Below are 15,611 nucleotides of genomic sequence, written 5' to 3' on the forward strand. Positions count from 1 at the left end.
TGAGTAAAACATTGTAACCGTGCCTACTGTGTGGCAGTGAGGAGGGCGAAGAAGACCCACTTCTTTGCCTCTATCGCATCCTCAAGTAGCTGTCCAGTGGAGCTGTTCCATATTGTCAGGGGTCTGTTGACATCAACTCCAGGAAATGGAGTTTTAGACCCTTCAGAGGCCCACTGTGAATTGTTTGCCAGGTACTTTGAGGGTAAAGTTGCTCGCCTCCGTAGCAGTCTTGGTGCCCCATCCACATCTACTGTAGTCCCCAATGAGGTGTCCAGTGCAACGTCTGCTGCAACGTCTTGAGAACAGTTTCAGTTGATGCGGCCTGATGACATAGACAAGGTGCTTGCGATGATGCGGCCAGCAATGTGTCCTCTCGACACTTGCCCTTCTTGGCTTATTAAAGTTTGCTGAGGGGGTTTGACTGAGAGGATCCAGGGTGTGGTCAACGCATCATTGCAGGAAGGAGTGGTTCCAGCCGCCTTGAAAGAGGTGGTGATCCGACCGCTCCTGAAAAAGCCCACCCTGGACCCATTGGTTTGTGACAACTACTGACCGCAAATACCCCCTTTTTAGGGAAGGTGATTGAGAAGGTTGTGGTGCAGCGATAACAGGTACTCTTGGATGAAACAGATTATCTTGACCCATCCCAGTCTGGGTTCAGGCCTGATTATGGGACTGAATCAGCCTTGGTCGCCTTGATGGATGACCTTTATCAGGAGAAGGACAGGGGGAGTGCAACCCTGTTACTCTTACTTGATTTCTCAGTGGCTTTTGATACCATTAACCATGGTATCCTTCTGGGCTGACTTGGTGAGATGGGTATTGGAGGCACTGTTTTAGAGTGGTTCTGATCCTATCTCCAAGGTCATTTTCAGAGAATAGTATTGAGTGATTGTCTTTCGTCCCCCTAGCAGATGTGCTGTGGGGTGCCGCAGGGTACCATCTTGTCCCCCGTGCTATTTAACATCTGTATGAAGCCCTTGGGAGCGGTCATCAGATTTGGGGTGAAGTGTCAGCAGTACACTGATGATACCCAGCTCTAATCTGAATTGGGAGAAGCTATGCAAGCCCTGGACCACTGCCTGGACTTGGTGGTGTGCTGGATGAGGGCCAGTAAGCTGAGTCTGAATCCTAGCAAGATGGAGGCGCTGTGGGTTGGTGGTTCCTGAGTTCAGATAATTGGTCAGTTGCCTCTTTTCATGGGGTTGTTCTCCCTCTGAAAGAGCCAGTCTGTAGTCTGGGGGTGCTTCTAGATCCATCTTTGTGGCTAGAGGCCCAAGTGACATCAGTGGCTAGGAGTGCCTTTTACCAGCTTTGGCTGGTAAGACAGTTGCGGCCATTTCTGGACTGGGATAGCCTGACCACGGTTGTCCACGCACTGGTAACCTCTAGGCGTGATTACTGTAATACGCTCTATGTGCCCTTGAGGTTGGTCTGGAAGTTGTAGCTGATGCAAACTGCGGCGGCGAGACTGCTCACTGGAGCAGGGTATCACCAACATGTCACCCCACTGCTGAAAGAACTGCACTGGCTGCCCATTTGCTACTGGGCCAAGTTCAAGGGACTAGTCTTGGTATACAGATTGAGACCAGAATACCTGAAAGACCATCTTACCCCTTATATACCCAGTCGATCATTGTGCTCTGCAGGTAAGGGCCTCCTGTAGATATAATCTTATCAGGAGGTCCATTCTGCACAACATAGGAAGCAGACCTTTAGTATGGCAGTGTGTGGCAGCACCAACCCTGTGGAATTCCCTCCCCTTAAATATTAGACAGGTGCCATCTGTGTTATCTTTTTGGCGCCTATTGAAGACCTTCCTCTTTCAACAAACATTTTAATTAGAGACCTTATCCCAGTTTGCATCTGTTTTGGAATTGCTTTTTAAAATGTTTTTAAATATTTTTTTTTAAAAAAAGATATTTTTAAGATGCTTTATTTTTAAAATGTTTCAAAGATGTTTTGTTTTTGAGATCTTTTAAGATTTTTTAGTGTTTTGTGCTTTGATTGCCGCCCTGGGCTCCTTCTGGGAAGAAGGGTAGGATAGAAGTTGAGACCTTACCCAGTCTGTGTCTGTGTTGGAATTGCTTTTTAATATGTTTTTAAACATTTTTTTAAACAATACGTTTTTAAACTTTTTAAAAAGAGATGTCTTGGAAGCTTTTTAAAAGAATGTTTTTAAAGATGTTTTGTTTTAATGTATATTAGAGTCTGTTTTTATGATCTTTTAAAATGTTTTTAGTGCTTTTGTTTCCCACCCTGTGCTCCTGCTCAGAGGAAGGGCGGGATGTAAATCAAATAATAAATAAAGAAATAAATGTTTGGAGCAGAAGAAATTCTCTCACAATCTATTGATTTGCGGACAAATGAGTGTTAGGAGCATATGTATTTTTAAGCCAGAACATTGGCCATGGGTCTCTAGTCACCTTGACATTTGTAGGAATAAGAGGCTATGGACAATTTCAAGCAGTGATCTAAAGGAGGAGTCACTTACAAGGGAGTCAGATACATAGCCATGTCTTTCTCTGTAGTTTCCTCCCGTATAGCTCCAACAGCAAGGCAAGTAAACTTAGCCTGAAAGCCTTTGGCCTACTCCTCTGTGATAATTGTAAAGCCCTGTTGCCTTGGAAGGATCACTTGAATGTACATAAACAGCTCCTTTTGGATTGTGGTGGTTTTGTGATCTCAAATTTTGCTGACAAGTTTATAATAAATGTAGTTGTGTTGTGCAAAGCATATGAGTTAAACATTCCCCTTGAGTTCAAGATGTATCTACTGTATAGATAATCCCCAGTGTCAACTGCTCTTCTCAGAGGGAGTGATCTTGAAATGTTTCTCCGTTTAGCATTTAAAGAAAACTACTTATTGTTCCTTAGACATCAGCCTTCCAAAATCGGCAGCTATATGTTACACAGCAGCGCTCTTAAAGGCCAGAGCGGTTTCAGACAGGTAAGTTAAACATTTAAACCACAAATTAGTATATTATCAAAATAGTCTCCTTATAGTATAAATATAGTGCCGATTAAGCCCATCCTAATAAATTCTCTAAAAATAAGATTTCAGTGTAGCACAGTTCATATGTTATCTTGATCCATGATGGTAATCATGGCATCTAATGCTAGTGAATTTTGTATGGAAGGTAAAGGGATTGTCTGATTGACTCACTTCACATCCAAATCTCTCATCAGTACACAATGAGATTAGTAATACACAGTTCACACATGCTGGCCAGGAACCTTGGTGTATAGCTAAGTAGTCATACAACCACTTCATTGGTGAATGCATTGAAAGCTTATGACATACTTACTTTCTAGTTGATACCAAGGCTAGTGTGAATCATTTGACTACTGTCTTCTTTCTGCATCCCTTGAACAATAAAAGTACATCTACATGGAGGTCATTTGCAAGTACACCTGTGTTGTAGTGGCTGCTCCATATGGCGAGCTGCTTGTCGCCGCATGGTCTTCTCCATGGTGCTGGAAAATGGCAGTTGCAGTGAGTGAAGGTGGAACACAAAAATGTGTAGTTGTGGGACAGTATGTGGAAAGCTGCTGGATACGATGTAAGTCCAGTTTTAAACAGCCAACACTTGCCTCCTGTCTTGTGTGAAATTGTCTGAAGCTATGCCCAAAACTGGGTAGGAGCATCTGATTCTCCTGTTTCTTTCACTTGAGATGAGACATTCTGGGTTTGCAACAGTCTTCTATGTGTTCAGTTAGATCTTTTATATATATATATATATATATATATATATATACATACACCCTTCATCCATAAAAAGGATGTGTAAAAACAAAATACCTCCTCCTTGCATTCTCAATTCCAGGACAGTTAACAATAGTACAAATACTCATTTACAATAAAAACAACATAATACAATTAAGCAAAATTCCAGTCACTGTAAATTAGCCAAATTTCTACCTGAAAGCTTGGTATTAAAAAACAGCAAATGCGAGAGTGAATAAATGAGCTTTTAGCAGGTGTCAAACTCATCAGAGTTGGTGTCTGCCTTATTTCAGAGAGAAGAAGATTCCATAGACTGGGTTCCATGACAGAGAAGGCCCTCACCCAAGTTATTTCATAATAAGCCTTGGTAGGCACAACCACAAGGGCCTCCTCTGAAGATTTTGGTGGACTGGCAGATCTGTAAGAGAGAAGAGTTTGCTTCAGATATCCTGGCCTCAAGTTGTTTGGGACTTTAATGAATCAACAAAAGAAGCTTAAATTTTGCACAGATAGCTGCAGCAATGTATAGAAAATTAATACTTGTTTTCATTCAAAGATTGATTTGTGCTTAGCTTTTCTTGATGGCTGACTTCAGATTCAGAAATAAAATTATAAACTCTTCTTGCAAACAAATAATTTTGCATCTGGCAACTGGGAGTAGTGCTTGTGCTTTGATAGATTTAACTCAGGCCCAGCTGATTTGAACTTTTGCTGTAAATTTTTTTCTAAAATTTTGTTTCAGTTTAGTTTTAAAAAACTAGATTATCCTTTGTAACTTGACAAGCTTTTGGATGTTATTGCAGGTTCTCTCCAGAAACAGCCTCTAGACGAGGGCTTAGCACAGCAGAGATTAATGCTGTAGAAGCAATACACAGAGCAGTTGAATTTAATCCTCATGTTCCAAAGGTAAGTGTTTGTTTACACACACACACACACACACACACACACAAAAGGCAAGCCAACTAATATAGCCACTTGTGCTTGAGTTAGAGTTCGTTATTTTTTTTTATGTATACCATATTGAAAGTAGAACTACACGTTATGACTGGGTTAAAAAAAGGATTCCCAACACTGTCTTGTGAGGCAAATGGAGCAAGGATTTGTGACTTGTGGGAGAGAGCAATTTTAAATAATACTTTCCTAAATGGGCTCTGAAACTAGACAAGCTCAGGTAGGAGAAGATTGACCTCAGGATTGGGGGTGTCTTTAGGGAGCCATCACCTGCACTGATTTTCCTCTTCAGATACCCTCTGTACCCCAGGGTTCACATTTATTTATTTAACAAATTTTATATACTGCTTGATTGTAAAAAAAAAATCCTCTAAGCGACTTCTGTAAAAGCATTACAATTATCAATAAAACAGTTGGAAACAAGTAATTAAAAACATTTTTAAAACAAAACAGCAACAGACTAAAAAAGATTAAATCACAACAACATCTATGTGTCTGGATAGGCTTGCCTAAACAAAATTGTTTTAAGTAGGTGCTAAAATATTTATTTATTTATTTATTCAATTTATTTATATGCTGCATTTTCCACAAATACATATGTGCTCAAAGTGGTTCACACAAACAGTCCAAATACTGTAGTACAACAATACATAACAAAAAGCATAAACACTACAACTCTAAAAAAAGTTAATATACATCGAAGTGCAAATGAGCATAAGCTCAACAATAAAGCTAAAGCAAAAATATTGAAAACTAACCCCCAATATAAAAATCTCTTCTATACCCATGCCCCCTATGCCCCCCTGACCCTTATGCCTCAGCCAAAAGGGCCTTAAAGTCTTCTGGAAGAAGCTTCATTTGAAGGCTCCCAGGGCTGGAGGGCAGGGCAAGGCAGGTGGAAATAGCCACCCCTGATGACAAACATTGTCTCTCTCCTCATAGTTCTTCTCCAAAAAGCAGCTCCTTTTTGAAGGCTTCCAGGGCTGGCGGTGTGGGGCAAGGCAGGTGGAAATAGCCATCCCCCAATAATAAACAAGAGTGCCTCTCCCCTCACAGTCCTTCTCCAGAAAGCATCACCCTTTTGAAGGCTCCCAGGGCTGGAGGTGTGGGGCAAGGCAGATGGAAATAGCATCCCCTGATGATAAACAGACTGTCTATCCTCTCAGCAAAGGCGCCTGCCTGATGTTAATAGGAAATTCCAAAGAGTAGGCGCTGCCACACTTAAAGAACTATTTCTTATAAGTGCAGAATGAGTATTATGCAAAACCTGTAACAGTGTCAGTTCTGCAGATTGAAGTGCTTAAGTGGGCACATATGGAGTAAGGCAGCCCTGCAAGTAAACTGGTCCCAAGCTGTTAAAGGCTATATATACCAATAGTAACACCTTGATCTTGGCCTAGTAACAAATCGTTAGGATCTGAAGTTCAAAATCAACCATAACAAATCGACCACCAGTGCAGATCCTTGAGCAGAAGTATTATATGCTTTCAGGGTCTCACTCCTGTTGGCAATCTGGCTGCAACATTCTGCACTAACTGTAGCTTCCACATCAAGTGCAAGGGAAGCCCCATATAGAGTGCATTGCAGTAATCCAGCCTTGAAGTCACCAATGTCTGAACTACTGTGGCCAAGGTATCTTGGTCCAGGGATGGTTGTAGTTGACTTACCAGATGCAGCTGATAAAAGACACTTCTAGCCACTGAGTCTATCTGAGCCTACAGAGCTAGATCCAGAAACACCCCACACTGTGTACCTGCTCCTTCAATGGGAGTGCACCTTCATCCAGTGTAGGCAATTCATCAATTTCTTAGACACGGGAACCACTCACGCACAGAGCCTCCATCTTGCCAGGGTTCAAGTTCAGCTTGTTTTTCTTCATCCCAGCACTGTTTTCAGGTATGGGTCCAGGGCCTGCACAACCTCTCCTGATGGGGATGTTGTGGAGAAATAGAACTGTCATCAGCATATTGATGACACTGAATGACCCCTTCCAGTGGCTTTGTATAGATATTAAATAGCATTGGAGATAAGATGGTACCCTGCAGCACCCCACAGCACAATTGCCAGGAGGCCGAAAGACAATCACCCTTCGTTACTTTCTGGACTTGGTCCTGCAAGTACGACTGGAACCACTTTCACATGGTGCCTCCAGTTCACATTCCATGGAGGCATTTCAGGAGGATATTGTGGTCAATGGCATCAAAAGCCACAGAGAGAAATAGATATCGGGCAAACATAGGTTTGGGAGCACACACTTGCTAAAATATCAAGGCAGAAATCTGATTTATACTCCTTCAAAGGTCTGTCACAAAAAGATACTCTGTTTTTCTCCAACACCTAACAAATCAAAATGGTTAATCTCACAAATTTGTAATCTGAAGCATTTTTGCATGACATAGTTTCAAAGAGATGAGTGTCCTTATAACTGAGAGGTTATGTGGTTGGTATTTTTTTATATATAGTTGTCCCTGCAGAGGAGTCTCCAACTCAAAAAGCATTAGGAGATTTGTTTCAAATGCACTTTGTGAGCTTGTTCTCTTTCTCTTTCTCTCACTCATTTTTGTACTCTGACAGATCTAGGCCCAGGATATTTTAGGGAGCACCTTTTCCTATATGAACCTCTCCACAAACTGTTGGCAAATTTGTTGCTCCAGGTGATACTGCTGTTGGATTGATATCTTCAAATAGGAGCAGAACATTTTTAATTCAATGGAAGCCTAGTACTATGGAATGCCCTCTCTATTGCCTGTTCTTGTTTGAAGACAGGCATGGGAACCTCTGGCCTCCCACATCTCTGGATCCAGCCTGCAACATTCTTCCCCAGATCACAGCCATGTCCCTTCACTGTTGCCATCCCGTTTGGAATATTTGAATAGATGTGATTAAGCAGGACTACATCCTAACCCTCGTTTCACGATTCATGGGATTGTTTACTTTGAACATGACTGAGCCAGACCTTCCTTTTTAATTTCCCAGCAGCTGTGGTCTCTCACAGCACTTCAGAGGTCCTCTATAGCACTTGGACCTGCTCATGCCCTTCTGGACCTGTGTGTGCAGCCCTTGGCTGCTCTTGTTGGTTTTCGGAAGCATACAATCAATTCAGTGCAGCAGCGAATCCTGCAAGTGCTGTGAGAGACCACAGCTGCCAGTAAAACTAATGCTGGTAGGAGGGTCCTGCTCAGTCACGCCTATAATAATTCAGCCCATGGAGGTGGTAGGGTTAGGAAGAAAAATGGTCTATTGAGAACACAGTGGGATGTTCTCTTTACTCTTAAATTCTCAGTCCATACAAATGTGTTAATATGTAGGCCATGGTGCTACCACCATTGCTTTGATTTCCAAGTAAATAGAAGGCAAGTTGACACTATACATGAGTCAAAATAAGAGGAAACAATGGGGGAAATGGAAGACAGCTAATACTCCTAGCAATTGCTAGTCTCCTTGGGGAGACCCACCTTCCACTTTGAGAACCATGGGAACAGAACAACTAGCCAGGAAATAATGATCCTATCAGCATTCCTTTGGACAATTTCATCTGTAGACAGTCAGAACTATAGCATATTGTACTAGAACTAAGTTAAAAATAACTTCTCTAGGGGAGAACTTGTGTTTTGCATGCTTGTATTAGATTTTTTTTCAAACAGTCAATTGTTAATGGACCACTTTCTTTGTCTAATAGGAAGTGAAAGCTTTTTCTAAATGGCTGAAATTTAGGACTTGGCCCAGTTGAAAACTAGATGTATCAGATAAGTGAGACAATAAGAAACAGATGGGTTCTCAGAAATTTGAGAAAGTGTTTGAGTTCCATCCTTTTGTTTGTAACTATGGTTAGCTCCAAATGAGTCTGTAAACTATTCTGCATACAGTGGGTTTGATCCTTTCCTGTTTCGGCACTCTGCCTGTGCATGGAGGAATCCCTGTAGGGTAAACAACCTGGTGTACGCTTTAAAGAAGGATGTCATCCGTGAATGGGGACCATCCTTTCTTAAAAGCAGGTCTATTCAGGCTTGAAACTGTTCCCCTGGGAGGCATTTCTCCAGTCTTGTGTAAGCTCAGAGGAGACTGGAAGGCTACTTACTGCTCCTCCAAACAGCATGTAACCAGGTATCTGCACAACTATCAGAAGTGGCTCATGGAGGAGCGGTCACTTTAGGATCTGGCCCACTGGACCAAAGTTGTTTTCCCCCCACCCCTGAACTACAGCATCTCTGATAGGTAGACGACCAGCCTCTGATTAAATATCTCAAGTGAAGGAAGAGCCCTCCAGCTCCTGAGGCAGATTGTTCTACTGTCAAACAGCCCTTTCTGTTTCAACATTTCTCCTAATGTTTAGCTGAAACTTCTCCTAATGTTTAGCTGAAATTTGCTTCTTGCAATTTCCAGGCTGCCATTGTTTCTCCCTTTTAATCTGTTATTCTCCAGCCTAAATATTTCAACCATTCTTTAACAGGACTTGGTTTCCAGACCCCCTTACCATGCTGGCTGGAAATACTCAAGTACTTCTTAAAATGTGGAGCCCAGAACTAGATACATTTCTCCACATGCACCCTGACTAGCACAGAGTAGAACTATTTCTACTAGCAATCTGAACTCTATATTGCTGTTAATGAATCCTGAGATTGCCTTAGCTTTTTAAGCAGTTGCATTACACTGATGCCTCATTTTATTATATACTTGACAGGATCATTGTAAATCCTGACAGCAAAACTGAACCACATAAATCGAAAAATAGCTTTTTGTCATAGTACTATGCCTTCCTGAGCTTCCATAGCTACCACTTCATGCAAAGCTGAGGATTGATTTTTGCCCTTTCTCTTTATGAAGCCAGTATACATGACCCAAAAGAACATTGTTCTTTTGTACTGGGCATATAGGTGCAGATCACTGCTAAGTGATTATGGTTTGCATTTGCTGTGCTAGCAAAATATAAACTTTTAAGACACCAGTTGTGCAAATGTTCCACTGTTGTAGGTAGTGTTGTTTGTTTATTTCAATTGAACTGTTTATTGTATTAAATCTAAAGTCTCGATATCTAAGGCTGGAGTCACCAATGGGGCCCTCTTTAGATGTTAGGCTCTACCTTCTCATCAGACCCAGCCAGTATGGCCAGTGCACAAGGATGATGAAAGTTGTAGTTCATAGCATCTGAATGGCATCATGTTGGTTGCACCTAAAGAATAGATCCGTGTACTCGCCAGGTATGCTGTCTACCAGGAGGATGGATTAGAGATGTGACGGAAAGGTTGTCATCACTCATCAAGCCCACTGACAGGTATCCCTTTCTCCTCATCCATGTGGGTACAAATGATATTGCTAAACGGAGCTATGAAAAAATCACATCAGACTTTGAAGCTCTGGGAAGGAAACTCAAGCACTTTGGGGCCCAGATAGTTTTTTCATCCATCCTTCCAGTACTTAGAAGAGGAGTAGAAAGGGAAAGAAAAATACTCCGTGTGAATGAATGGCTACGAAGGTGGTGCCGACGTGAGAGATTTGGATTCTGGGACCATGGGCTATGGTTCCTGGAAGATGGACTGCTGGCAAGTGATGGGTTGCATCTCACAAGGACTGGGAAGAATGTGTTTGGCCACAGCATGGAGAAGTTCATCAGAAGGGGAGGAAGACATAAACTTGGTGGTAACGACTGATGAAGGCTTATGCACAGTAGCAGGACCAGAGAGATCGGCTCTAATAGGGCCCAGTAACAGTCCTCAGAAAAATGTAGTAAGGAAGCCAAGCCATAAATCACATGGTCTTCGATGTCTGTATACTAATGCGCAGAACATGGGAAACAAGCAGGATGAACTTGAACTCTTAATACAGGAGGGTAATTACCACTTGATAGGTATAACTGAAACTTGGTGGGATGACTCCCATGACTGGAATACAGCAATTGAAGGATACAACTTGTTCAAGAAGAACAGAAGGAATAAAAAGGAAGGTGGAGTTGCACTATATGTTAAAAATATATAACCCTGCACAGAAATACAGGAAGATGAGCTTGGTAGCTCCACCGAGAGTATCTGGATTAAAATTAATGGGGCAAGTAATAAAAGGAATGTGGTGCTTGAGTCTACTACTGATCACCCAATCAAGGAGAAGATGAGAATGTAACTTTTGAAAAGCAAATTGCCAATGTTTCAAGGAGGCATGATGTAGTAGTAATGGAGGATTTCAATTATCCCGATATCTGTTGGGAGACAAATTCTGCCAAACACAGCCCCTCCAAGAAATTTGACTTGTGTTGCAGATAACTTCCTCCTACAGAAAGTGGAGGAAGCAACCAGAGAATCAGCTATCCTGGACTTGATTCTAACCAATAGAGATGATTTGGTGGATGAAGTGGCAGTCACGGGAACTCTGGGGGAAAGTGACCACACCATACTTGAATTCTTGCTTTTAACAGAAGTGAAAGCTGAGAGTAGCCATACGCACACCCTGGACTTCAGGAAAGCTGATTTTAATAAACTCAGAACAATTGTAAGTACGGTTCCATGGCAAGCCACCCTAATGAGAAAGGGAATCGAAGATGGGTGGCAGTTTCTAAAAGAGGAAATTCTAAAAGCGCAATAGCAAGCAATTCCAACAAGGAAAAAAGTGGGGAAACAACAGAAGAAACCAATGTGGCTTCATAAAAAGCTTAGAGCTGACCTGAAAACAAAAAGGATACATACAGGAAGTGGAAAGAAGGCCAGGCCACAAAGGAAGAGTACAGACAGGTATCACGGAATTGCCGGGATGGTGTCAGGAAGGTTAAAGCTGAGAATGAGCTGAGGCTAGTGAGGGATGCTAAAAGCAACAAAAAAGCTTTCTTCAGGTATGTCCATAGTAAAACACAGGAGGAAAGAAATGGTGGCAGAGCTACTCAATGAAGATGGCAAAATGATAACAGATGACAAAGAAAAGGCAGAAGTGCTCAATTCCTACTTTGGCTCAGTCTTCTCCCAAAAAAGGGTCTATGACCCTCCCGGGAAACATGAAGTAGAAGGGGCAGGAGATGGATAGACAAATGGTCAAGGAATACCTAATCACTTTGAACTAGTTCAAATTGGCAGGGCCCGATAAACTGCATCCTAGAGTATTGAAGGAACTGGCTGAAGAACTCTCAGAACCGCTCTCTATTATCTTTGCGAAATCATGGAGGACTGGTGAAGTGCCAGATGACTGGAGGAGAGCTAATGTTGTCCCTATTTTCAAAAAGGGCAAGAAGGAGGAACCAGGGAACTACAGACCGGTCAGCCTAACATCAATCCCTGGAAAAATTCTGGAGCAGATTATAAAGCAGTCAATCTGTAAGCACCTTGAAAGCAATGCAGTGATTACTAGGAGCCAACATGGATTTATGAAGAACAAATCCTGCCAAACTAATCTCATCTCATTTTTTGATCAGGTAAACTCCCTTGTAGACTGTGGAAATGCTGTGAACATAATATATCTCAACTTCAGCAAAGCTTTTGACAAAGTGCCCCACGATATTCTGATTAGCAAACTAGCTAAATGTGGGCTGGATGAAACAACTATCAGATGGATCCACAGTTGGCTCCAGAATCATACTCAAACAGTGCTTATCAATGGCTTCTTCTCAAACTGGGGGGAAGTAATGAGTGGAGTACCACAGGGCTCGGTCCTGGGCCCAGTGCTCTTAACATTTTTAGTAACGACTTGGATGAGGAGGTACAAAGCATGCTTATCAAATTTGTGGATGATACAAAGTTGGGGGGCATAGCTAATACCGTGGAAGACAGAAAGAAAATTCAAAGGGACCTTGATGGGTTGGAGCATTGGGCTGAAAACAACAGAATGACATTCAACAGGGATAAATGCAAAGTTCTTCATCTAGGGAAAAAAAACCCAAATGCACAGTTATAAGATGGGGACTACTTGGCTCAGCAGTGCAACATGTGAGAAGAATCTTGGAATTGTCGTTGATCACAAGCTGAATATGAGCCAACAGTGTGATGTGGCTGCAAAAAAGGCAAATGCTATATTAGGCTGTATTAACAGAAGTATAGTTTCCAAATCGCTTGAAGTACTAGTTCCCCTCTATTCAGCACTGGTTAGGCCTCATCTTGAATACTGCATCCAGTTCTGGTCTCCACACTTCAAGAAGGATGCAGACAAACTGGAACAGGTTCAGAGGAGGGCAACGAAGATGATCAGGGGACTGGAAACAAAGCCCTATGAAGAGAGATTGAAAGAACTAGGCATGTTTAGCCTGGAGAAGAGAAGACTGAGGGGAGATATGATAGCACTCTTCAAGTACATGAAAGGTTGTCACACAGAGGAGGGCCGGGATCTCTTCTCGATCATCCCAGAGTGCAGGACACAGAATAATGGGCTCAGGTTGCAGGAAGCCAGATTTCGACTGGACATCAGGAAAAACTTCCAAACTGTTAGAGCGATATGACAATGGAACCAATTACCTAGAGAGGTAGTGGGCTCTCCGACACTGGAGGCATTCAAGAGGCAGCTGGACAGCCATCTGTCAGGAATGCTTTGATTTGGATTCCTGTATTGAGCAGGGAGGGGGTTGGACTCGATGGCCTTATAGGCCCCTTCCAACTCTACTGTTCTGTGATTCTTATATTTAGGATATATGAAACAGTCTGCTTATATATGCATGAGTGTCACATTACTAGGTAAAAGAGAAACTTAAAAGGAGCTTTAAAATATCCATGAGGTGAGTTAAATGGGCTAACCTGAAATATAAGCATTTAAGATGTCATTGTTTGACTAATTTTTTCTCACCACCAAACTGTGTTTCCAAGATAGCTTTTAAAAGCATTTTATTTCCATGAAATATGTAACAAGTAAAGCCACCTTACTACATTAGTGAAGTATATATCGCCCAATGGAATGAGCCAGGGTGGGAGACTTCTTCCTCCCCCATCCAACTTCCCCCTAAATGAATGCATATAATTGGAATCTCAACCAGCTCTATACATTCCTGACACTGAAGATATATGGCCCTTGCAGTCTTGATAGTAGAAGAATGGCTTATCCCCAGACCTAATCCTCCTCTGATAATCGGGATGTCCATATGGTTCTTGCCTTGAAGGTCTGCATTTATCCATTCAGTCTTCTGTCTGCCTGTCCAGACTGATAGAATGTGCACTGAGAGCTAATTGCTGAGAGAATTTGCTGCTCGCCTGCATGACTGATCAGGAGTGTAGCAAGTTCATTTCAGACAGCCTCAAACAGATTTTGCTTCATCCTCTGCCTTTAGGGGGAGAAGATTATAATGTCTCATCATTATTTAAGATTTAGGTGTCTCTTCAATTGCTTCAGAACTCCTGTATCAAATCCTTAAGGAGTTTGTGGCATCTTTTTGTGTTGTCCTGACTAGCTTTGTGTGTCAAGAAAATTAGTGCCTCATATTAATTCTGTCTTCCTTTCTGCGCATGCTTGCTTTCAGATTTCATTATTTGTATTGGAGCAAATTCCAGCTGACAGAAGGCTTGGGAGAACGGTGTGCCAGCTGTGTTAGATACAAATACAGCTTCTTTAGATTAAAGAAAAGTCAAGCTCTAGCATATATTGGATATTCGGCTTTAAATTTAAGCAACAGTGGCTGGCTTGGTATATTTGTGTGTGTGTGCATGCATGTGTACCCCCCAACACACAAACATACCTCCGCTACTTGACTTTCTGGGAAAGGTTCACTTTCCTTTACAAGTTAAACTTGAATTTGAAATAATGTTTGTTTTAGATATGCATTTTTTCATTCAATGTTAACTCCTTAAAGCCTTGGTCAAAACAAACGTTTCAAGAGATGGTAGGAAACTGGCAGTGTAATCCTATGCAGTGTAATGCTACTCAGAAATGCAGTTGAGTTAAATGGATCTTTCTTCTGGGATGGGATTTGAAACCTTATGTTATGAAATTTGGAACTGCTTTTCACTAGACATTCCCAAAGGGTTTTCCAACAGTAGCAAAAGATAGTCATTAAAAAAAATATAATACAATTACATCAAATAAAACATTACAGCAATACTGTAAAACTGCCAAACAGATCCAGCCTGGGGGAAAATATCAATTTCAACTGAATGGTGGAAAACAGCGACTGTTCTGTCCACACATGTTGGGGGGGGATTTTCAAGTCTGGGTGCAATCACAGAGAAGGTACACAACACTCACCAATGGGGCTGCAAATAAGGTGCCCTCAACTAATCTCAGAATCTGAGCTATCTGTTAAGAGGAGAGGTACTCCATCATGTATCCAAGTCTTAAGTCATTCAGGATTTTATATACTAATAACACCTTAACTTAAGCTCAGAAACATATAGGTAAACAGTTCAGCTCCTGCAGAATAGGTGTAATATGGTGTGGAGTGCCTGTTAAATTCTAGCTGCAGTTTCCATGCCATCTTCAGGGGTAGCTGTCGCATGCATTACAGTAATCCAAGCAGGAAATTACTGGAACATACAAAACTGTGTCTGGGCTATCTTTATCCAGGAATGGCTATAGCTAGTGAACCACTAATAAGAGCATAGGAAAATAAGGAGAGCCCTGCAGGATCAGGTCAGTCGCCCATGTAGTCTAACATCCTGTTCTCACAGTGGCTCACCAGATGCCTATGGGAAGTCCACAAGCAGGAGCTGAGTGCAACTGTGCTCTCCCCACTTATACTGATGCCACTAGGGCCTCTAGTGGCCATGATGGATCTAGGAGTACCCCCAGACTATGTACCTGCTCCTTCAGGGTGTGTGTAAAACAGGCCAAACATCCATTTCCCAGACACAAGAACTGCTCGCCAGCAGTGCTTTCACCTTTTCAGAATTCAATTTCAGTTGATTGGTCTTCATCCAGTCCATTACCACCTCCAGGCGCTGATTCCACACAGACTCGGCTACATCTGGTTTGAATGGTATTAAGATAAAGAGTTGGGTATCACCAGTATGCTGATAGCACTGAGCTCCAAAGACTCTGATGAT

The 15,611-nt window shown here is 42.0% G+C and overlaps 1 protein-coding gene across 3 annotated transcripts in view; it reads left to right on the forward strand.

The window, feature by feature from the left end:
* ST7L (suppression of tumorigenicity 7 like) overlaps positions 1-15,611 on the forward strand; it is a 108,158-nt gene that overhangs the window by 36,890 nt on the left and 55,657 nt on the right. For all 3 annotated transcript variants that reach the window (XM_061631998.1, XM_061631997.1, XM_061631999.1), the window contains exons 10-11: positions 2,877-2,949; positions 4,530-4,632. In XM_061631998.1, the coding sequence (XP_061487982.1) occupies positions 2,877-2,949; positions 4,530-4,632 (176 nt within the window). The remainder of the gene's footprint in view (positions 1-2,876; positions 2,950-4,529; positions 4,633-15,611) is intronic.

This window comes from Rhineura floridana, chromosome 6 (genome assembly GCF_030035675.1).
Source record: "Rhineura floridana isolate rRhiFlo1 chromosome 6, rRhiFlo1.hap2, whole genome shotgun sequence".
Lineage (NCBI taxonomy): Eukaryota > Metazoa > Chordata > Lepidosauria > Squamata > Rhineuridae > Rhineura > Rhineura floridana.